The following is a 22,078-nucleotide window of genomic DNA, read 5'->3' on the forward strand; positions in this document are numbered from 1 at the left end:
GGTGCTGCATCAAACAGCGGTCTTATTTTATTTCTGGCGTGTACAGGTTTCCACTCTGCTTTGCAGGGCATACATCTTGCTTATAAAACACCTTCACCCCTACCTCTCAGTCGGAACGACTCGTCTATTCTCTCTGTGCCCCTAGAATCTTACTCTTATTATTCTTATACTAACGAAGTATTCAAGATGTTTTACTTGGGTTTATAATACTTAGCTGCATTTTAACCAGCTTAGCGACTGCAGAGATCACAGCAATTCAGTGAGAGGCACCGTGGCATGGTTTTCAAAAGCCTGGGCTGTAGAATAAGATTTGGGTTCAGCTCCCAGTTCCACCACTTAGCTGCCGTGCGACCAGACAAATCCCTCTCCTTTCTAAGCCTCAGTTGTGTCAAGTGTAAAACTGGACCATAATCGGTCCCTGTTTCACGTGGTTACTGCGAGGATTGAATGTAAAGTTTTAATATAGTGCCTGGGCACAGACAAAGAGCTCAGTGCATGGTCGTTAACATTCATCATTTATGGAATGTTGGAGCTGAGGGGAGCCTCAACGTTTAAATCTAATGCGCTGAATTTACAGATAAGAAAAGAAGCCCAGAGGGGTGCACTGGCAGATCTAAGGCCATACGATGCTGACATGTATTATCCTCTGGAGCCCAATAATCTGCATGCTATCCCCTTGATACTGAGTGTTTCTCACTCCTCTTCCCATCTGCAGAAAAAAAATCGGCTTGCATTAATTTGACAGACTGGCCTTGAGCACAGCACACAGCTCGGGGCCAGGCGTCTGTCCCAGAGGATGGCACTGGCGCAGGGAGCCAGCATCCTACGGGACGATGGGGGGCACCAATCGGGAACTGGTCAAGGACTGCCGCTGGTGAGGGCTGCTGGGAAGAGAGCCGTGAGCAAGGGGGCAGGTGACGGGCCAGGAATACTGCTGACCTGGGGACCAGACAGACCTGGGTTCCAATCTTGGCACACCTCTGTGTTCAAAGGGCAACCTGGTCAAATCTAGGACAGTTTGTGTAACCAAAGAAATAACGATGGTAATATATTCTAACCCAAAGGTAAAACAAATATCCATGAGTCCATCCTGATTTAAATAAAGAAACTGGATAAATGGGGGAGAAGAGAAAGCGCTTCCTCACAGTAGAACTCCAGTGAATAAAGAGAGAAGGGATGGTGAAAACAGGATAGCATCAATGGGCAAAGTATGCTGTGATATATTGGGTAAGAATTATCAATGGATACCTAAATAAGTTGGTAAAAATTTGATGAAAAATGAGATAGTTACATAGTTTCAAATATCACCATGATTTTTATTAACTATAAAAAAGAGCAATTTTATCACGGAGAATCCTTGCAGATATCACCTTACCCGAGAAAACAGAGTTAACAGCAGCAACTGAAGAGACACATTAACATTGTCGACCTCCTGGGCTTCCCAGGTGGTGCGGTAGAGAATCCATCGTTATGGTGCAGATGATAAAGAGTCCATCTGCCAATGCAGAAGACTCAGGAAATGCAAGCTCAACCCTGGGGCAGGAAGACCCCCTGGAGAAGGAAATGGCAGCCCACTCCAGTATTTTTGCCGGGAAAATCCCATGGACAGAGGAGCCCGATGGGCTACAGTCCATGGGGTCGTAAAGAGGCAGACACAAACGGAGCGACTGAGAACGCGCACACGCCTCCTGGTACCTGAGGAAGGCCCAGCATCACTTGTGTGGCACTTTTGCCAAGAGAGCACAACCTCAATTCTATCACGAGGAAGCACCACACGAACCCAGACCACTGGGAGGAACCTTCCTGAAGTGTCAGCATCATGAAAGACATGGACAGAGCAACACGGAATGCTGGATGGCTCCTGGGCCAAAAAACGGCATTAATGGGAAAACTGATTAAATTTAAATAAAGTCTGTAGTAATTTCATATCAATGTAATTTCTTATTTTTGACAATTCTATCATGCTTATGTAAAATATTAGTATTTTAGGAAGCTGGGTGAAGGTTATACAAGGAAATCTCTGTACTCTTTTTGCAACTTTTTCTAAGATTGAAATTATTTCTAAATGAAAAGCGAAGAGAGAGAGAGAGAGAAAGGAAGAAAGTGTGGCTGTTGGCAAATCTCTTCCCTTCCCTGAGCCTTACTTTCCTAACCTGAAGAGCAAGACAGTCATCCTGATCTACTTACAGTGTTGTAAGGATAAAATGAAACAGTGCAAAGTAGCAGTGTGCATGTACTGATGCAATAAAAACTTACTTTTGCTGTTAGTCATGGCAGCTCCCGTGTCTTGAAGGTTCTACCCTAATGAGAAACATCTGGCTGCAAGTGACTTCCTCCCAGCCATTCGATATGACCTTGCCCAAGGAAATAATAATGCCAGCTTTGTGGCTGGGTGGCTGTCGTCAAGGAGATGGCGCCAGATAGCCCAAACAGCTGGTGGTAGTGACGTCACCTCCAGGCTTGGCAGAAAGAAAGGCCATGGTGAGACAGAGACGGGGCAAAGGGCTTCGTCCCTGACCATGAAAACAGGAAAAACAACTTCCCACATAGCCCATCTTTTGTGCAATTGATTCTATTTTCAGTTCCCAGGTTCACTAAAGGGTTTTTAGCACACAAGCCAGGAATATGGCCATTTGCTGAACAGGGAGTAGATTCATCCTAAGGAGAACCTCTCCCTGGCTCTTTCTTCCTTAGAGTTTCCAGAGTATCTAATGTAACCGTGTGAGCTCAGCATGGTCTCTCCCAATTTACACAAAGGAAAATCAAGGAGGAGCCAGGGAAAGAGACCCAGGTCCCAGGATGAGTTGGACGACCTCCCAGAGTCAGGATCCCAGCGCCTAGGCTTCCGGTCCCGAGTCGCCCACACCTAGATTGATCTCGGGGCCACCTGGAAGCAGGTATCTAAGCTGTAGAGTCTGGTGGACATACCCCTGAAATAGTACTGTCTAAATGCAGACCTCACCTCTTAATCCCAGATTCTAAAGTGGAGAGAAACAAATAGAGAGGACAGGCTTCCTGAAACAACTAGAGTTTTCAGGAAGGTTCAGAGGGACCTGGGCTCAAATCCCAGCTTTACCAGTTACCAGCAGGGAGACCTCAAGGAAATTATTTTTATCTCTTTCAGCCTCAATCTTCTCATCTGTAAGTGAAATGGGGATAACAGTAGCACCTATCCGGAGGGTGGCTGTGAGTGCTAGATGCAGTAGCGTTTGTGATGTACCTAGCACAAGTGCCGCGTAAGAAACGTCAAAATGTACACAATCTCTCCCTTCTTTCTGTTCTCAAGAGCTTTCATCTGCTGGATGGAAAGTTAGTTCCTTCATTCGGGAAGTAATGATTTATAACAGCCCTCCACATCGGAACAGAGCTGGTTGTGCATTAGAAGCTTTGAAATCGACATAAAGAAATCTCTAGATCTGTGAGGTCTTGAGACAGCCATCCAGTCCAGTCCTCCCATTTTACAGCTGGAGGAACTGAGGCCCAGGAGAGGAACGGTCTGCCGAAGATCACAGGGAGTCAGTGACGGAGTCACAGCAGGAATCCTGACACCCCAGTTTCTCTGCTTTTGGACACACTCATCTTACTGAACTGTTGGTTCCAGGGAATCGAGGACCGCCCCTTCCCTGCGTGCCAGCTGGTTCCTGCCCACTCTCTTTCAGGCTGTTATTTTATTGCTGATTCTGGGGGTGGCTGAAGATCTGGGGATGGAAGAGGGAGAGGGGCAGTGATTTGTCGCCTTCTAGGGGGTGTGTGTGAGAGAGAGAGAGAGCTGGGGTCGGGGGAGAGGGAGAGAGATGGGATTACCATTGATTAGGTAGTAAAGGAATCTGAGGTCATTTCCACATTGTCACAAAAACCTTGCAGGATGAGATGCAAACTATTATATATAGAATGGATAAAACAACAAGGTCCTACTGTATAGCACTGGGAACTATTCAATACCCTGTGATAAACCATATGGAAAAGAATCTGAGAAAGAATATTACACACACACACACACGCATGCTCAGTTGTGTCTGACTCTTTGTGACTCCATGGGCTGTATAGCCCGCCGGGCTCCTCTGTCCATGGAATTTCCCAGGCAAGAATACTGGAGTGGGCTGCCATGTCCTCCTCCAGGGGATCTTCCCGACCCAGGGATTGAGCTGTGTCTCTTGTGTCTCCTGCATTGCAGGTGGATTCTTGGCCACTGCACCACCAGGGACGCCCATATACATACATACATATACACATATATAAATATATATCTGGGCTTCCCTGGTAGCTGATGGTAAAGAATCTGCCTGCAATGCAGGAGACCTGGGTTTGATCCCTGGGTTGGGGAGATCCCTTGGAGAAGGGGACATATACACACGTACATACATATATTCAACTGAATCACTTTGCTATACAACAGAAATTAACACAGCATTGTAAATAAATGATACTTCAATAAAATAACTTGAAGAAACCTTGCAGGATAATACTAGCCTCATTTTCCATATTGAGTGAACCATTCATCAACATATATATTTAAACCCCTGCTGGGTGGCAGGCACAGTGCTGGGTGTTGGAGATACAGCCTGAACAATTCCAAACAGTCTCTGCTCTCACAGAGCTTCCAGTCTAGTGCTGAAGACATTAAAAAATTATATACAAAAGTATGAAATTGCAAAATGTGTTAAGTGTCACAAAGGGGGAAAAATACAGATTGCTCAGAATACAAGAAAGGGTTTGATGTAGATCAGAGTATCAAAGAGGCCTCTTTTGGAAAGAATGAGGCAACTGAGGCTGAAGAAGGACGGTACATCTACCCAGTCACTCATCTTTTCAAGTTATTTTTACCCGGCTCTCTGAACTCTCCTGACAGTCTGCAGAGGAAGGTAGGAACACCGAGATGAGGAGAAGGTTGCTTTCATAGGTCCTTCTCCAGTGCATGAAAGTGAAAAGTGAAAGTGAAGTCGCTCAGTCGTGTCCGACTCTTCGTGACCCCATGGACTGTAGCCTACCAGGCTCCGCCGTCCGTGGGATTTCCCAGGCAAGAGTACTGGAGTGGGGTGCCATTGCCTTCTCCGTTTCACAGGTCAAGCTCTGCCAAAATGACCTAGTGATTGCTGTGTGCTTTAAGAAAGGCGGCCAGGGTTAGCAGAGAGCTCGGATATACTGATAGTCCGCAGGAGCCACGATCTGTCGAAAGACTTCCGGTGCATGGAGTTAGGCGAGTCCTTCCTCTGATTTGGCCTCAATATACTGATCCCAGGGGCATTATTCGAGCCCTGCAGGTAATAAAAGCTCACTAGGTGAGAGGCTGGAGCGGGAGTGTCCCTGACCACTAGGCTCATAGGGATGCGCTTATCTATTTCAAATCATGTGTGCAGATTACTCGAGTGGGGATTATGTAGGTAGGATTTTTCTAAAGCGAGTCCCGCAACCGATTAACGGAGTTTCAGTTCAAGGCAGAAGCATTTGGGATGCCCAGACCCTAAGGTTCGGAGTACACGTTTGGTTAGGAGTTATGAGGATCCCAAGCGGAAGGTGCTGAATTCCCATCTCCCGCTTAAATTAACGGCCCAAATCTGGTTCGGCCCTCAACAAAGATGGCGTCTCCGCTAGCCTCGGCCCGCGTGCCCTCACGAAAAATGGCGGCCCACCTCTCTTTCTTTTGATCTTGCCGGTACAAGTGCAGACGCTCTGCCCTTAGTTAAGATGGCGTCCCGCCAGCGCTTCCCTGCCCGGTCTCCTGGCCAGGCCGGTCGGCTTCACCGCGCGCGCTTCGGTGACCCCGCCTCGTTTCCGTAGGAAGAAGCGCCGGGAAAGATGGCGGCCGCTGCGGTTTGAATTCCAGCGGCGCCGCCGGAGTCCGAACAAGAGCTGGGTTGGAGGGGGCGGGGACCTGGGGAGCCGGGCGGGTTGCGATCCCGTGGGGGAAGCAGTGGCGCCGTCGCTAGACACCAGCGCCAACTCCTCCTCGGCGTCCACGATGGACTCGGTGTTGGAAGAAGACGTCACCCTCCCCGGGACGCGTAGCGGCGGCAGGTGCGGCCCGGGCTTTGTGGGTTCGCGGTAACCGGGCCGGGGTTCCCATGGATGGGGGTTCGCTCCATCCGAGACTCGAGGTTTGCTCCTGAGGGGGTTTGAGGGTTCCTGACGTGGGGAGTGCGTGAGATGGATTTCCTCGGCGGCAATCTCTTTGGGGACCCGCCCACTGATAGCTGAGTGTAGGTGGTTGAGGGTCCCGAGCTGCATCGCCCCCATGTCTCCTATTTCGGGACATACTTTGAAGAGGAGATGAGGGCCAAATAAGGGGTTCTCTGAAAGAGAGGGAGATGGAACGTCTTGGAGTGTGCAGTTAGTGAGGGCTGGTTGAGGGGCGGGGACCTGGAGGGTACTTGATGGCTCATTGTGGTTTTGGGGGTTTGCTTTCGTTGTTGGGAGTGTAGTTGGTCTGTCCAGACTTTGCTTATGGGTCCCTTAGTGGCTACCAAGACTCAGGCCATGGGGTGCAGTGGTTAAGAACCTTGGCTGGAGTTGAACAGAGCTGATTCAAGTCCAGTTCTTTAACTAACTAGCTGTGTGACTTCGATGAGATGACTTAATCTACTTTCCCATCTGTTAAATGGGGCTGGTAGGAATATCCACCCAGCAGAGTTGGGGTGAGGATTAGACGAGAAGATGCCCCCGCCCACCCCCCAGCAGTTTACTTGGCAGGTGGAGAGCCTGGCGTGTCATCAGTGCTTTAAAAATGATTTGGTCCCGCCTCACCACCACCACCACTGTCGTGGTCATCAACAACAGGAGTACACATCGGGAGAATGGCTGAATGAACCTGTTCCAGGAGGCAGTTGGAGTCTACACTGCTGGTGGGTTGGGGGTCTCTCTTGGGAGGAAGGCCTGAAAAAGCCCTGCCCTGCTGTAGGGTTGGACCCCTTGCTTGTCCTGGGCTCCTGGTTGGGGAGAGGGTAGAAGGACTCGGAGGAGATCCCAGAGAACGTGTGGCATTTATCCAGCTCTGCTAGGAACAGGCTTCCTCTTTTGGTCAACAGATCCTAACTGAAAGGGTGACATGTTATTTGTTGTGTGCATATCTGGATGCTTTTAAGAGTAAAATGGACACAATTAATATTTATTCTTGAGCAGCAGACATAAACAGGTCCTATCTTGGGCAAATCTGTACAAATGGTTGCTCTGTTTATTGAGAGCCTAACAGAGAAACCATTTAAACGGATGACAGAGGATGAGATGGTTGGATGGCATCATCGACTCAATGAACGTGCATTTGAGCAAACTCTTGAGAGATGGTGAAGGACAGGGAGGCCTGGTGTGCTGTAGTCCATGGGGTTGCAAAGAGTCGGACATGACTTAGCGACCGAACAGTTTTATCAGACACAGAGTAAGGCCCTTTGAAGCTCCTGCTAGTTGAATCCTGAGGTAATTTGTCACGTTTCTTTCTCATCATCTTTCTGCCACTGCCTGGATGTATTGTGGGCTTCCCTGATAGCTCAGTTGGTAAGTGGTAATAACCCCTCACCCGGATTGTCCTAGTTTCCTTCACACCTCTGATAGCCTTTTATACTACAGCTCAAGCTCGTTTTAAAAATACAACTCTGGTCGTCACAGCCTGCTGTTTTATACGTCTAATGCTTTTCATTGCCATTAAAGTAAAGTCCGTTATTACTCAGGGCTTCCCAGGTGGCTCAGTGGTAAAGAATCTGCCAGCCAACGCAGGAGACTCAAGAGATATGGATTTGATCCCTGGGTGGGGAAGATCTCCTGGAGTAGGAAATGGTTAACCCACTCCAGTATTCTTGCCTATGAAAATTCCATGGACAGAGGAGCCTGGAGGCCTGCAGTCATTGGGGTTGCAAAGAGTTGGGCACATCACTCTCTCAGGCAGCTTTTCACATCCCAGTACCAGTTTTGGAACCTTGTTCAGTCACTCAGTTGTGTCCGACTCTTTGAGACCCCACGGATGCAGCACACCAAGCTTCCCTGTCCCTCACCACCTCCTGGAGTTTGCTCAAACTCATGTCCATTGAGTCAGTGATACCATCCAACCATCTCGTCCTCTGTCGTCCCCTTATTCTCCTGCCTTCAGCATCAGGGTCTTTTCCGATGAGTTGGCTCTTTGCATCAGGTGACCAGAGTATTGGAGCTTCAGCCTAGACCTAGCTGGGTTTCCATCCCAATTCTGACACTTAACAATCGTGTGACCTTGGGCAAGTCACCCTCTGTGAGCCTCAGTTTTCATCATCTGTAAAATGGATGAGTCTAAAAGAGTTTAGCCCAATGTCTGACCCAGAGTAGCAACTCAACAAAACATCAGATATTTTCCTTGCCCTCCGCTCCCCGCCTTTGCTGGTAACCCTGGTGCTGCATACATTCCTGAGCTAATCTCTTACCTACTCGAGGCTCCTCCTGGCTCCCTTCTGGCCTCAGGGTCAAGCTCTTTAATGTGGCTTCTGAGCTCCTTTGTCCTGTGGCCCCGCCTCCCGCACTGGGCACCTGTCTCCCCTCTCCTTTCCCTGCCCCCTCTCCCAGCCTGTCACCCTGCTGCTGCCGAACTGTCATGAGTGATCTGCCTTGTTCCTTCCGCTGCTGGGCCTGGGTGCTTGCTGTGCCTGCTGCCTGGATCGCCCTCCTCTGCTTTGCCTTAATATTTTTCAGGTCTCAATTTAGATGTCACTGCCAGGAATCCTTCGCTGACATCCCGTCTCCCCACCTGGGCCCTCTGTTCTCCTTTAGTCCTCCATCACTGAGGCATTCACAGCCCTTATTGACGTCACTGAATTTTCTCTTTTTTTTTGACCACATCATGCGGGATCTTAGTTCACTGGCCAAAGATACAAACCCAAATCCCCTGCAGTGGAAGCTTGGAGTCTTAACCACTGGAACTGCCAGGGAAGTCCCATGACTTCATTGAATTTTATCGACTAATGCAGTCCAATCAGTATATAATTTGAGCCACGTATGTAATTTAAAATTTTCTAATAGCCACATTAAAAGTGTAAAAAGAAACTGCTGAAGTTAATGTTAATAATGCTTGATTTAACCTAATATTTCCATATATTATCATTCTAACTTGTAAACAAATAAATATTAATGAGCTATTTTGCTGTCTATCTGATCTTACTAAGTCTTTGAAGTCCGGTATTTGCTTTACACTTAGCACCCTCCTCAGTCTAGAGGAGCCACATCTCAGGTGCTCACCAGGTCCACACACTGGCCGCTACAGGCAAAGCTGGTAACTGGTCTGGCTCCCAGGTTCGTCGCTGACCTGCGTGAGAGCCGGGGCTGCGTTGTGACCATCTTTGTAATGCGACTTCCTAACCTGGTATCTGGCTCACGTTAGGGGCTCAGTAACTGTCTGTGAGTTCACTGAATGATCAGTGGTCTGGTGAGGTGACGGTTTTATCCACGTTTTCCAGGTGAGGACACTGAGGTTCAGAGAGGTGAAGTGAACACTCCGAGGTCCCACCAAAAAGTCCATGATCAAGCCAGGATTTAAAGTCCAGGCCTACATATTCCAAAGCCTGGCTCTCGGTGCCCTATCCTGCCTTCCAGCTAGTTCTCTGAACCATTTCTGAGAGGACTCCTGGAGGATTTTGCGGCACTGCTATGGGCTTGAACTGGCTCTCAAAGAGTCAGCGTCTCCATCAGGCGGTCAGCGTGCAGGAGAAAAACCCCTGGAACACGAGGACTCTTTTTATGCTGATACGGATACTCTTCTGCTTGGTAATTTCCAGGCCCCGGTTTTGGAGACCGAACGAAATCCGATTTGCCCGTGGCCTTCGGTTGAGTTAGGTCAGTGTGAGTTATTCTGTCCAAGCTTGTTCACCTGGGTGTACCCCGGGAGCTCTGGCTCTGTGAGGTTTAGGCCCAGATCCTGGTCCCTGGGGCCCCGGCTGACCTGAGGCCCTCCATTAGTTCCCGCCTGATGGTGTCGAAAGGACCTGGGCTGTGTGCGCAGGACGCCTGCGTCAGAATCCTGCTTCAGCGGGGTGCTAGCCGTGTTGCTGGAGGTTTTCACATAACTGTCCTAATCCTCAGTTTCTCTTCAGCGACGGTCTCTGGTTGGTGGGGTGACTTTGTGGACAAAGAACAGTTGTATGTTTTAAGCACCTGGAGCTGATGGGGGTACATTTGGTGTTGGCTGGTTTTTGTTTAGCTGTTAACGTGTTGTACCATTTTCTGGACAAAGTCCTCTGTGCCCATTGCCCTGGGCTCACGCCTTTGTTTTCATGCCCCGGATTCTGCCTCTGCCTGTGAGTTTCCAGAGGCCTGGCCCAGGCCTGTTCATCTGTGGGTTCCTTGAGCACATGGCCATTAAGTGCCTGCTGCCTGGCTGGGGGCAGACCAAAAAAAAAGTCTCCTGTAGGTTTGTACAGTTTGTACTTTCTCAGGCAAAGAATGCCTTCGTGGATTTTGTAGAAGGAGATTGAGAAAGAGGATGGCGGAATGAAATTTCTGATGAAGGCTTGAAAGCCTGATCCAAGGCCGACCTGGGGCTAGAGGTGCCGCCGGGCCGTGAGGTTTGAGGAGACGCTCCCAGTCGCCGGGGTTAGCTCAGCAAGGGCAGGGAGCGTGCCTGGCTTCTTCCCGACTGGATCTCTAGAAAGAACGATGTCTGGTACATAGCAGAGGCTCAGCAGTTATTTGCTGAATGAATCAATTTTGTTCAATCTCTATTTGAAAAGATAAATACCGTGAGTATAGGCTCCGTATTTAGTAGTGAAATGCTGCTTTGTAATCACTGCGTGGAAAAGTGCACAACAGTGTAAATGGTACAAGCTTGTTGGAACACAGTTTGGCATTGAAAATGTGTCTTGTGTTTTTTTAACAGCTTTACTGAAATCTGATTTATATGCCATAAAGTTTACCCATTTGAAATATACTATTCAGTGTTTTTTTTTTTTTTTAGTATATCTACAGAGTTGTGCAATCATCACCATAATCTTAATTTTAGAACATTTTCATCATCCAAAAAGCCCTGTGCCCATTAGCATTTACTTCCAGTCTTAGCTGGGCTGCTGTAACAGAAAGGTAGACTGGGTAACTTACAACCTGCGAGCAGGCTCAGTGTCCGGCTCTGCACCCCGTGGCCTGTAGCCCGCCAGGCTTCTCTGTCCATGGAGTTTTCCAGGCAGGAGTACTGGAGCGGGTTGCCATTTTCTCCGCCAGGGGATCTTCCTGACCCAGGGATTGAACCCACGTCTCTTGTGCCTCCTGCATTGGCAGACAGACTCTTTACCACTCGCACCGCCTGGGAAGCCCGTGATTGACAACGGAACTTGGTTTCTCACGGTTCCCGCATCTGGAAGTCTGAGATGAGGGTGCCAGTGCGGGCAGGTTCCGGTGAGGACCTCCTTCTCACCGTACCCTCCCGTGGTGGAGAGCAGAGAGAGGAAGAAGGAGCTCCGGAAACGCTCACAGGCCCCAGCCCCACTCCCGAGGGCTCCACCGTCTCCACCTCATCTGCTCTTAATCGCCTCCCCAAGGCTCACCTAATACCATCCGTCAGGTGGGGGCTGGGTTTTCTCATATGAATTCCAGGGGACACGTCAGTCTACCACACCCCCCGTTTCCGCCCCCTGCCCCCTTGCTGCACCCTAGGCAACCACAGTCTGCTTTTTGTCTATAGATTTGCGTGTTCTGGACATTTCATGAAAATGAGATATTACAATATGTGGACTTTCGTGAGGCCTCCGTGTTGTAGCCTGTATTAGCACTTAATTCCTTTCTGTGACCGAGTGATCTGTGGTAAACACACACCAGTTTTTGTTTATTCATTCATTGGTTGCTGATATTTAGGTTGTTTCTGCTTTTCTGGCTCTTTTGCTATAAACATATTTGTGTACAAGTTTTTGTGTGGACATAAGTTTTCGTTTCTCTGGGAGTAGGGTTGCTGAGTCGTGTGGTAGCTCTGTATGTTTAACATGTTGAGGAACTGCTCAACTCTCTTCCAAAGTGGCTGCACCACCTCACACTCTCGGCGTCCTACACTCTGTGAGGATCCTTATTTCTCCATTGCCTTGCCAGCACTTACTGTTGTCTGTCTTTTATTGTGGCCATCCTGTGGGATGTGGCATGCTGTTTCATTGTGGTACTGATTTGCATTTCCCTAACAGCTGACCGTGTGGGACATTTTTTTCATGTACTTATTAGCCACTTGTATATTTTCAAATCTTTCGCCCATTGAGAAAATGTAAATGTATTTAGATACAGCAATTCCACTTCTGGTTATCTATCGAAAAATCATGCTGATGTACAATGAGACCTGTGTAAGGAGATACAGCATTGTGAAAGGAACAACGTGGAAACAAGTTGAGTTTCCTACACGTTACCTGGTAAATAACACATCCTTTTCACAGGTCTCTTTCAACTGTGACCCATTGTTAACTCATGACATTCAGTTTAGTAGGTCAGAACCAAAATTAAACAAAAAAGAATGGAACAGAGCAGAAGGCATTTGAAGAATGAAGGATAACGTATTTCCTTCTGTTGGTTGGTGTCAGTGAGGTTTGAAAAACATGGCTGTAGAATGCTTCGCGGGAGTTAAAAACGCTGACGTAGATCTATCTGTACTGTCATGAAAACATCTTTAGAACACATTCAGTGAAGAAAAGACGCTGCAGAATAGTATGTACACTTGCACACATAGAGGAAGCTCGGGAATGTCTTACTGTCAAGAGTGGTTACTTCTTCCAGGAGACCAAGAGGAGAGTGAGTAACAGTCAAGAAGAACTGGAAGCTCGTCCGGCTCTTTTGTATTTATATGTAGTTTTCTCTCATTAACAACAAATGACCTAGAGTGAAAAGCAAGTTGTTGAAAGACAGTCGGGAGCCTACTGGGTGTGTGTTTTCTGAACGGGACGTGTAGTCTGACCCACGGCGCTCACACCACTTCGGCGGTGAAGCACGTCGGGGCCCTCGCGCGGACGGCCAGTGTTGGGTGCCGTGTGCAGACCCAGGGGAGTGCCCCTTTGGCAGTGGGTGGGCGAGGGGGTGCGGTGGTGAGGCGCAGGGGGTGTTGGTTCATTTGCCCGCGGGGCTGGAGGCCCTGCCTCAGGGCACTGGGCCCTCACTGCAGCCCTTGCGGAGGTGCGGGGGGCCTGGGATGGTACAGAGGCGGCGTGCATGGGCTTTGCAGCCTGGCGGCCTGGGTCTTTCAGCGTATTCACTCTGCCAGGCCTCCCTTTTCCTTGTTGGAAAAAATGGCAGCGTTGGAAAAGGACCACGGAGCCCAGGAGGGCTGCGGAGCGGAGGAGGCGCCAGGCCGTCGTCCCTGAGCGCGGGGCCGGTGGGCGCGGGCCCCCTGCAGTGGCGGCTGTGGCTACGCTGCGTTCCGCAGGTGAGGACGCTCCCTGACCGGGTGCTCCTGAGTAGGAGTCGGGGGCGGCCTGACACAGCTGTGTGCGTGGAATGGGCCCTGAGACACCTGGGTTTTGGCCTCAACTTTGCTACTCAACCCCGTGTGATTTGGAGCAAATGAGTTCCTTCCCTTCTCGGAACTTCGTCTCCCCCATCCACACCATGACAAAGTCCCATCCGAGCCTTCTTCCTTTGCCTACTTTTGATTTTGGTTGGGGACCCAGAAAGCCCCAACCTTAGGCCCAGAGTGAGTGACCGGAATGGGTACCTAAAGCTGAAGGCTTGAAGCTGGAGGTGTGGCTGGAACTGCCTGGGAGCGCTGATGCTCGAGGGTCTCGACATTTCAGAGCGGGGCAGGCAGAGCCCACGGGGAGGTTTGATGGGAACCAGGCCGGAGTTTGTGCTTTAAAGAGCGGTTTCTTCTAAGAGCTGCAGTGTCAAACGTCACGTTTCATACTTTGCCTGTTGGATACTCAATTCTTTGGCTTTGCCTGCCACCTGGTTTTCTGTTGTGATTGATCTTGGCTTGAGTCACTGATGGGTCGTTTCCTCCAGTGGTAGTGAATTAATGGCTGTGATGGAGAGAGGCCCAGACTTGGGGACGTAGAGACCAGAGTTGGCTGAGCTTCCCAGGAAGCTGTGTGTGTAGTTTTGGGGCCACTGGGCCACCAACTGCAAAGAGTGGTGTCTAACTTTTACAATTTGTTTAGAAAAAGGAGTTTGTCCTAGTGATACTTATTGGAGGGAGTTGAGAATTATAAAAAATTAAAAAGGAGGAAAATATTGAATATCTCTCCTTTTCTTACAAATTATACTTTTTAATATTTCACTTGTTATGTATACTTATAGCCCCCAAGTTTGCAGGAAGGATTTGAGGTGACTTTAGTGTACATGTATTTTTTTTGTCTTCCAATAATTGAAGGCATATCTTACTTAAGTTTGCTTTTTTTTTCCTCCAGTTATCCTCACAGCATACACATTTTATGTAATCATTTTCCTGATGCTGGAATTTTATGATACCTAATTCTTTTGCTTGGTTCTGATGTTGAAGTTTCATTCCAACTCCAGAGTTTGATGATCAGACAAAATTGTCCTAGGAACAGGATGGATCTGTATTTAGAGGCCTGGAAAGAGCAAATTGCCAAGAAGTCAAGCTGAACTTCCATCAGCTCCTAGCTTACAGCTTGGGACAGGCAGGCATTGTTGGGTTTTAGACATAAAAGATTTGGATTCTGGACTTGGTTCTCTGACTAACTGCCATGAGACTGGCGAGGCCACTGAAATTATCTGGGCCTTAGAGCCTTCCTTTGTAAAATGCATAGACCTTCAGGGGATTGGCCACTTCTCATGAAGGTAGATCATTTACAAGTTACAGAGCATTGTATGTTTCATGGTGACAAGGGTACTTTGCTCCCATTTATGGAATACTCACGGTATGCAGGGCACTTGCCAGACCCTAGGTGTCTTGTTTAATCACCAGTTACTCCACGAAGTAGATGCTGTTCCTTTACAGATGAGGAAGCGGGGCCGGGAGAGGTATGTGGCAGAACAGAATTCAGGGACCTGCGTTTTGCTGAACCACACCTCCTATCATGGTTTTCGTTTTCTGTCAGTGTCTTCACATCCTCACTGAACCTGCCTGTATAATTTAGCCAGTAAAACTTCTGGAATCAGTGAATTTTGCATTTTTGTCTGATGTTCTTAAAGTATCCAAATGAGTACCTGATACTTTTAAGCTTGATTTTTAGTTGTGATAGGCATGTTGACAATGGTAATAGTAGCACTGACAAAAACACCAGTCGATGCCTCCTGCAGATCACTTCCTGTGTGCTGGGTGTTCATATGCACTAACTTATTTAATCTTTACAGGTTGAGGGGTGGTGTCCCCGTGTAATCAGTTAATGAGCAGTGTGACTCAGGAGCATCAGTAGCTTACATTTGGCCGGGTGCCTCTGCGCCCAGGCCTTCGGTGGCCCACAGAACACTCGCTGTGTGAATGAATCCATGACCGAACACGCTCACTCAGCTGGTGAGCGTGAGAGCCACAGGTCAGCCCCGAGCCTGGGTCTTCCCTTCCGCACGGCCTGCCCTCGGGGTAGCTCCGCTGACTGTCGGGTGCAGGCCGGGGGTCCGGCCGCCTCTGCTGCTCAGACAGTGATTCCTCTTTGTCGCGCATGTTCTCTCCTAGTGGCCTTGCTCTGAGTGTGCCGGATGACGCGGACGGCATCAGCCCTGTTGCTGGTTTGGGAAACGGTGGTAAGTACACAGAGTAAGAACAGGGGCCGTGGGTGCTGGGCCGTGAGGGCCGGGAGCCTTGAGCCGGGAGCCTGGGCTTGAGCTTCGATGGCTCCAAGGCCCAGCGCTCCCGGGCATGGCTTGGCTCCAAGGAAGGGCGCAGTATTTAATGTATATATTGACCCACTCCTCACCTCCTTTCATAAGCACTAGGCTAGAGGAACAGATGTCCTTTGGGCCATACTTCATGAGTTTCATTTCTCACCACCACGCTTGCATAGGGGCTTCAGCCAGTGTTTGCTGAACCGAACGACCAGGGGAGGTTGGATGTTGCGTCGGTGACTCGGTCAGGTTCAGAGACTCCGTTGGTTCCTGCTCCCAAGCGGCTGGAGGCCCTGGAGTGCGGCTGTCCAAACCTGAGCGTGCCAAGGGCTTCCTGGCAGGCTGCTGGATTCCGTGTGCTGGCTGGGGCCCGGCATTCCTACATGGGCCTGCCCTTCGGAGACACATAGTTGGGTAGACCACAGGAGACGGCGCTGAGCAAATAAGCAGTCTGCTGGGCTGAAGCTGGATTAGGAGGAAACTCTGTTCTGCAGTTTGGGTTTTGCTAAGCCTTCCTCATCATTTCTGTTTCTGAAAGAGAGTGGATGCTCTCATCAATATCTGTGGAAGTGCTAATAATTCACCTTGTTGAAATATCTTAGAGATAGTTTGACTGGTGTTTTTTTTTCCCCCGTCTCCAAAGTGATGAGATTACGTGCAAAAAGAAGGAGTTTTTAGAGCAGACGACCTAAGTTTCACACGGTGAGAAGATGTTAATTTGGGGACCACCCTCAGGTTTTCCTTTAGAACCTGGCAACTTTAACGCTACAGTCCAGCAGTTCTGGTTTCTCTGCCTTCTGCCCCCAGGCCGTTGGGACCAGAAAACTTGATCGGCCTGCTCCTTAATTCAGCCTGTAGTGGGCATCTGCTCCCTGCCAGGCTCTGGGCTCCGCAGGGGGTTCAGCCTGGAGCGTGGCTCAGATCATGCCTGGAAGGCAGACAGTTAAAGAATGGTCACAACAGGCCAGCGTAGCCAGCGGGGGAGTGAGGAGCTGGGAGAGGCGCTGACAAGGAGGTTTACTCTCAGGAAGGAGCGGGGCGGCTGGACTGTCCCCAGCAGATGAGCTGGCCTGGAGGCCTGGAGAGTGGGGGGCCCTGGGCGGGGCTGCGGCCGCGGGTGACAGAGCCCGGCCGCTGAGCAGCGGGCAGGCGGCTGTGTGCCCTCTACCTGGCGCCCTGCCGGCTCCCAGGCCTCTTCTCTGCTGAGCCCCGAGCGCCGTGCCCTCGCCCTCCTCTGGCCTTCGCCCCTCTCTGCCTGCCGCCCCCTGCAGACTCAGCTCTGGCCCACGCTTCCCTGGCTCTCCCCAGGCTGCCTTCCATGCGGTCTCCTCTCTGAACCTTGCGTTTTCGCTGCCTTTCATTGCATTTCTTCATGTTGGCCACTTAACGAGTGGCCTGCTTAATTTAACGAATTGGACCGCTGCTCACCCGCCTTCCTTGGCCTGGGCACCGTGACCTCTGGCCTGGATCCTCCCCGCTTTCTCCTACCTGTTCTCCTTGTTTCTCTCTCAGCGCCTTTCACAAAGATCTGTTCTCAACAGCCAGAGGAAGCCTCTGGGAACTGAAGTCCCCCACGCTCCCCATGAGCTCAGAATCCTCGTGTCCTGAGAGGCCCTCCTCAGCCTGTCGCCAAGCACCCTGCTCCCCTCCTTCTGCTGTCCCCCCTTCATTGCTCTCCCGTCCGTTGGCCTCTTGGCTGGTCCTCAGACGCCCTCGGCACTTGCCACCCCAGGCCCCTCTCTGTGGCTTCTCCGAGTCTGCCCAGAGGTCAGCCCTTCCTCAGTTTAACCACTTTATTTGTTGGTTCGTTTTCTTCTCTTTGCCATGGTGTGCAGCATGCAGAATCTTAGTTCCCTGACCAGGAACCGAGCCTGTGCCCCCTGCATCTCGTCCCTTGCATTGGGAGCGTGGATCGCAACCACTGGACTGCCAGGGAAATCCTTAACCACCTCATTTGAAACTGCAGTCCTCACCTCGCCCTTGCTGTTGGCATCTCCCGTCCTCCCCACTGCACTGATCACCTTTGTACATACTCTGTAATCACCTACCGTTTATTGTCTGTCTCTTCTTTCTAGGCTGTCGGCTCTTTCTATTTGTTTTGTTTCTAGAATGGCCCCGAGCAGAGTAGGCCCCCGGCGCCCACTGGGGGGAAGAATGAATCCCTTCATTCACTCAGCACACGTCGTCTCAGCCCCTGAGGAGTGCCCAGCACTTGTGCCCGCGGAGCCGTTGCTCACACGCCTCCGTCCTGCCTGCCGGATGCCCGGCTCTCACCGCTGCTCCCCTTTCTCCGCGGCTTCCCCAGCACCTCACTGGTGCTCGGCGCGGAGGAGTGGTCTAATAAATGTTTGTGGAGTTTGAGAAGCTGTGGAAGGTTTGGGTTTTGCCTTAGTCTGGAATCACTCTGAAGCAGGGATCGGCAGTTTCCGACCCGCAGCCTGCTTTTGAAAATGAACTTCTGTCGGAACGTGGCTTCTGGGCCTTTGAAGCATCCGCGGCTGTTCTGTGTTGAGCGGTTGTCACAAATTGGAGGCTTTCTGGCGTCTGGCCGACACAGCCTGAGATGTTTATTGTCTGCATTTTAAGAAAAAATGTGCCAACCCCTGCTGTCAAGTCAGACAGGCTTTGTTTCAAGTGCTGACGTAGGAAGATGACATCCCACCCAACAGAACAGATTAAGGGCCGGCAGGGGCAGTGGGTATCGTGGCAGTTCTGCTCTGCTTGCTGCATGCTTTCTTTGGGGCCATCTTCTGACACTTACGGGGGATTTCCTGGTGGCTAGACAGTAGAGAATATGCCTGCAGTGTGGGAGACCCGGGTTCGATTCCTGGGTTGGGAAGATCCCCTGGGGATGGGAATGGCAACCCACTCCAGTATTCTTGCCTGGAAAACCCCATGGACAGAGGAGCCTGGCGGGCTACAGTCCATGGGGTTGCAGAGTCAGACATGACTGAACAGCTCACACCTTTGTACATTCTTCGGACATTTACATGGTTACACTGGGGCCAGTTCAAGTAATTTTTAAATATTTGAAATATAATGACTTAAAGCTTTCTGTAGACTCAAATCACAAGACAGAATATAATGTGGAAGCTACACTTTTTTTTCCCTAGTAGGGGTGTGGGGCGGTTTGCATATTGTGACGTTTTCCTGTGTCTGTTTTGCTTTTCTATAGTGCTGCCAAACGTGTCGGAAGAGAAGGTGTCTCCCACCAGAGCGCGGAACATGAAGGACTTTGAAAACGTAAGTAGAGACCCTGAATTAGCATCCCTCACGGCGCATGTCTGCAGTGCTGTCCGGCAGACCCACAGGGAGCCTGGGTTCTCGAGACGTGTCCAAGCAGGTTGAGGCAGAGTTTGGAGGAGGGCCGGGGCTCGTGGGCACTCTCTGGGGCACTGTGACGTTCCCGCACGGCTGGCCCTTTGCACACAGGCCATTACGGGTTCTGACAGTGGCGGTGTTCTCCAGCCTCGGGGAGTTTGGTGTATTTCTGGTGTCCTGAGGGTGAAGGTGTCACCATGGAGCACAGTTGGGAGGTGCTGAGGTGTGTCAAGGGCTTCCCTGTGGCTCAGCTGGTAAAGAGTCCGCCTGCAATGCCGGAGACCCCCGTTCGATTGATTCCTGGGTCGGCAAGATCCCCTGGAGAAGGGATAGGATACCTACTCCGGTATTCTTGGGCTTTGCTGGTGGCTCAGGTGGTAAAGAATCTGCCTGCAGTGCGGGAGACCTGGGTTTGATCCCTGGGTAGGGAAGATCCCCTGGAGGAGGGCATGGCAACCCACTTCAGTGTTCTTACCTGGAGAATCCCCGTGGACAGAGGGCCTGGTGGGCTACAGTTCGTGGGATCGCAGAGTTGGACGCGACTGAGCAACTAAACGGAGCACAGCCACAACATGTGTCGGGAGCTTCCCTGCGATGGAAGGCACGTTGTCTGTGGTCCCCACTGAATCCGCGCTGTGACAGGCATTCTGTAGTCGCCCCATTTTACAGGTGAGGAGTCTCGAGACCAGGAGAGACTCACCTATGGCCACATAGTGCATGAGTGACAGTGCTGGAATCTGAGTTCGGGCTTTTGGTGACTCTGAAGCTGTTTATTCTCTCGACCACGTGGGGCGGCCTCTCTGCATCTTGCAGGCTGCGTCTTTGTTGAATGAAGCATGAGCGATGTGTTCCCAGGTTGGCGTGGTAATTGTCTAAGAATGGATTGCTTGGTGATGGATTTGACTGCAATGCTTTCTGTCTGCCAGCATCGTGCATTTCATTTGTTAGTGGATGGGGTCTGTTGTCAAGTAACAGGAAAATAAGGTTATTTTCCCAATTCCAGTTCTCCTTAACAAGTTACCTGCTCAGCGTGCTCATTTATCATGGGAAGAATTAGACCCTTCTTCATTTGTAACCAAATGAAATCCATACTATGCAAGACACGGGAGATATTTATCAGGGAGCAGACGCAGGACACAGAGGGAAGGACGTTCCACAATCATGTTTCTCTCTCCCCAGTTGTCTTTCCCGAACAGAACGGGACTGTCTCTGGATTTAATTTAGAACACTCATTACTGCTAATAGTTATCTGCAAACCACCAGTGACCAATTGAAGAAATGACTTGTCAGATCTCTAATGGAAACAAGTAATTCTGGAGCGTTGAGTTGTTATAATTTCAGCTGTACAACCTGATATATGCTGTGGGGTCTGGGGCCTCAAACAAATGAGATTTGATTATTCCACATCGTGTATAATTAAAATGTGCTCCACTATTAAATGGTTGTTCGTGTTTTATCATAAGAGTAATAATAGCTACTGTTTATTGAGCTCTTGCTCTGAGCTGGGAACTGTAAGTGTTAAGCTCTTCATATATATTACTTTAATATCGAAGCAGCTCTGTGAGATACAGAGTTATTTAATTTTTGAAAGGCACAGTTTTGATTTTTGTTTCTAGATGGAAAAATCTAACAATCTTAGAATTTTAGCTTTACACGTTGCCATTGCCTTTTGAACCGGGAGAGATCTGAGAATTGAATCCAGCTCCCTTTTATGGACTGTAGCCCACCAGGCTCCTCCATCCATGGAATTTTCCAGGCAAGAGTACTGGGGTGGGTTGCCATTTCCTTCGCCAGAGGATCTTCCTGACTCAGGGACCGAACCCAGGACTCCCGCATTGCGGCCAGATGCTTTACTGCCTGAGACACCAGGGAAGCCCCTTATTACAGGAGAGCGGAGAAGCGGAGGCCGAGAGATGCGCAGTGGCAGGGCCGTTCTCAGGCGCAGTTTGTGCCAAGGGCCACGGCCTCTGAAGCCAGGCTGCCTGCTCATCGCCGTCTGCTGGGTGACCTTGGGCCAGTCGCTTAACCTGTCTGTGCTTTCTTTGTCTTTAAAACAGGCGTGTTATTAGTTTCTGCTTCACAGGGCCATCGTGCAGATTCATGAGGGAATGTGTGTGAAGCACACATGCCTAGCACAGAGTTCATCCTGTGTGATGCGTATTTCTCCTTATGGTTATATTTATTGTCATTTTTTTTCTACTCTGTCACGGGATTCACATTTCCCTTTCTCAGCTGTGTTCTTGATGACCCAAATACTGATTTTCTGAAAGGCAAGGGAGAGCCTTCTGTGCCGGTACGTTTTAGGGTTTATGTTTTGTCTTTACGACTGTGGGCCTTTGACTGCTGTTAGGGTTTTTTTTTATGACATTAATATTTTTTATTGTAGCACTTTCAAGAACAAATTCTGCAGTTGAAATTGAAATGACAACATGGTTCTTAGTGTTTCCCTTTCAGGTCTATAAGTCACTGAAAAATTTCATCTGGCCTGAGCTACTAAATGCAGGATCTCTGCATTGGGGTGCTTATAGGAAATGCTCTTGGCATCTAATGCTGATTTTAAAGTTTGCACACATATTAAAGAGAGGGCTACAATACTTTGGACTTAAAGGGGAAACTCATGATTTCTTTTATTCTAGTCTTGGCTTACGAATATCTGAACATCAGAGTCTGTTAACGAGGGTCTAGCAAAATACAGCCCTTTTGGTTTTGCTTAGAGTTTAGCCATTCGTCAGTGGATATTTTCAAATCCATGTCCTGTGTCAGGCTGTGCCAGGGGCTAGGGAATTTGCAGTAGATTAAGTGCCCACCAGGAGACTCAGTCTGTTTAGGGAGATGGATAGGAAAATCATGCAGTGACAGAGGTTAAGTCCAGGGCGCTGTGGGCCATAGAGCAGGGGCCTGATCCTGGCCCAGGGAACTCTGGGCAGCCTCCCTGGAGCAGGTGTTCTTGAGTTGGCTCATCAGGACGAGTAGGGGTTAGCCCAGGTGGGAAGACTGGGAGGTGACCCTAGGCACAGGGGCGCACACGTGTCACAGACACGGAGAGAGCGTGACAGGGCGTGACGAGGCGGGG

General features: G+C 49.8%; 1 protein-coding gene across 4 annotated transcripts in view; it reads left to right on the forward strand.

The window, feature by feature from the left end:
- The first annotated feature begins 5,790 nt into the window (after nucleotides 1-5,790).
- Nucleotides 5,791-22,078, forward strand: part of CDK5RAP2 (CDK5 regulatory subunit associated protein 2) — a 176,535-nt gene continuing 160,247 nt past the window's right edge. For all 4 annotated transcript variants that reach the window (XM_061163293.1, XM_061163294.1, XM_061163297.1 and 1 more), the window contains exons 1-3: nucleotides 5,791-6,015; nucleotides 15,536-15,603; nucleotides 18,860-18,927. In XM_061163293.1, the coding sequence (XP_061019276.1) occupies nucleotides 5,960-6,015; nucleotides 15,536-15,603; nucleotides 18,860-18,927 (192 nt within the window). In that variant the 5' untranslated portion in view covers nucleotides 5,791-5,959. The remainder of the gene's footprint in view (nucleotides 6,016-15,535; nucleotides 15,604-18,859; nucleotides 18,928-22,078) is intronic.

This window comes from Dama dama, chromosome 16, assembly GCF_033118175.1.
Source record: "Dama dama isolate Ldn47 chromosome 16, ASM3311817v1, whole genome shotgun sequence".
Classification (NCBI taxonomy): Eukaryota; Metazoa; Chordata; class Mammalia; order Artiodactyla; family Cervidae; genus Dama; species Dama dama.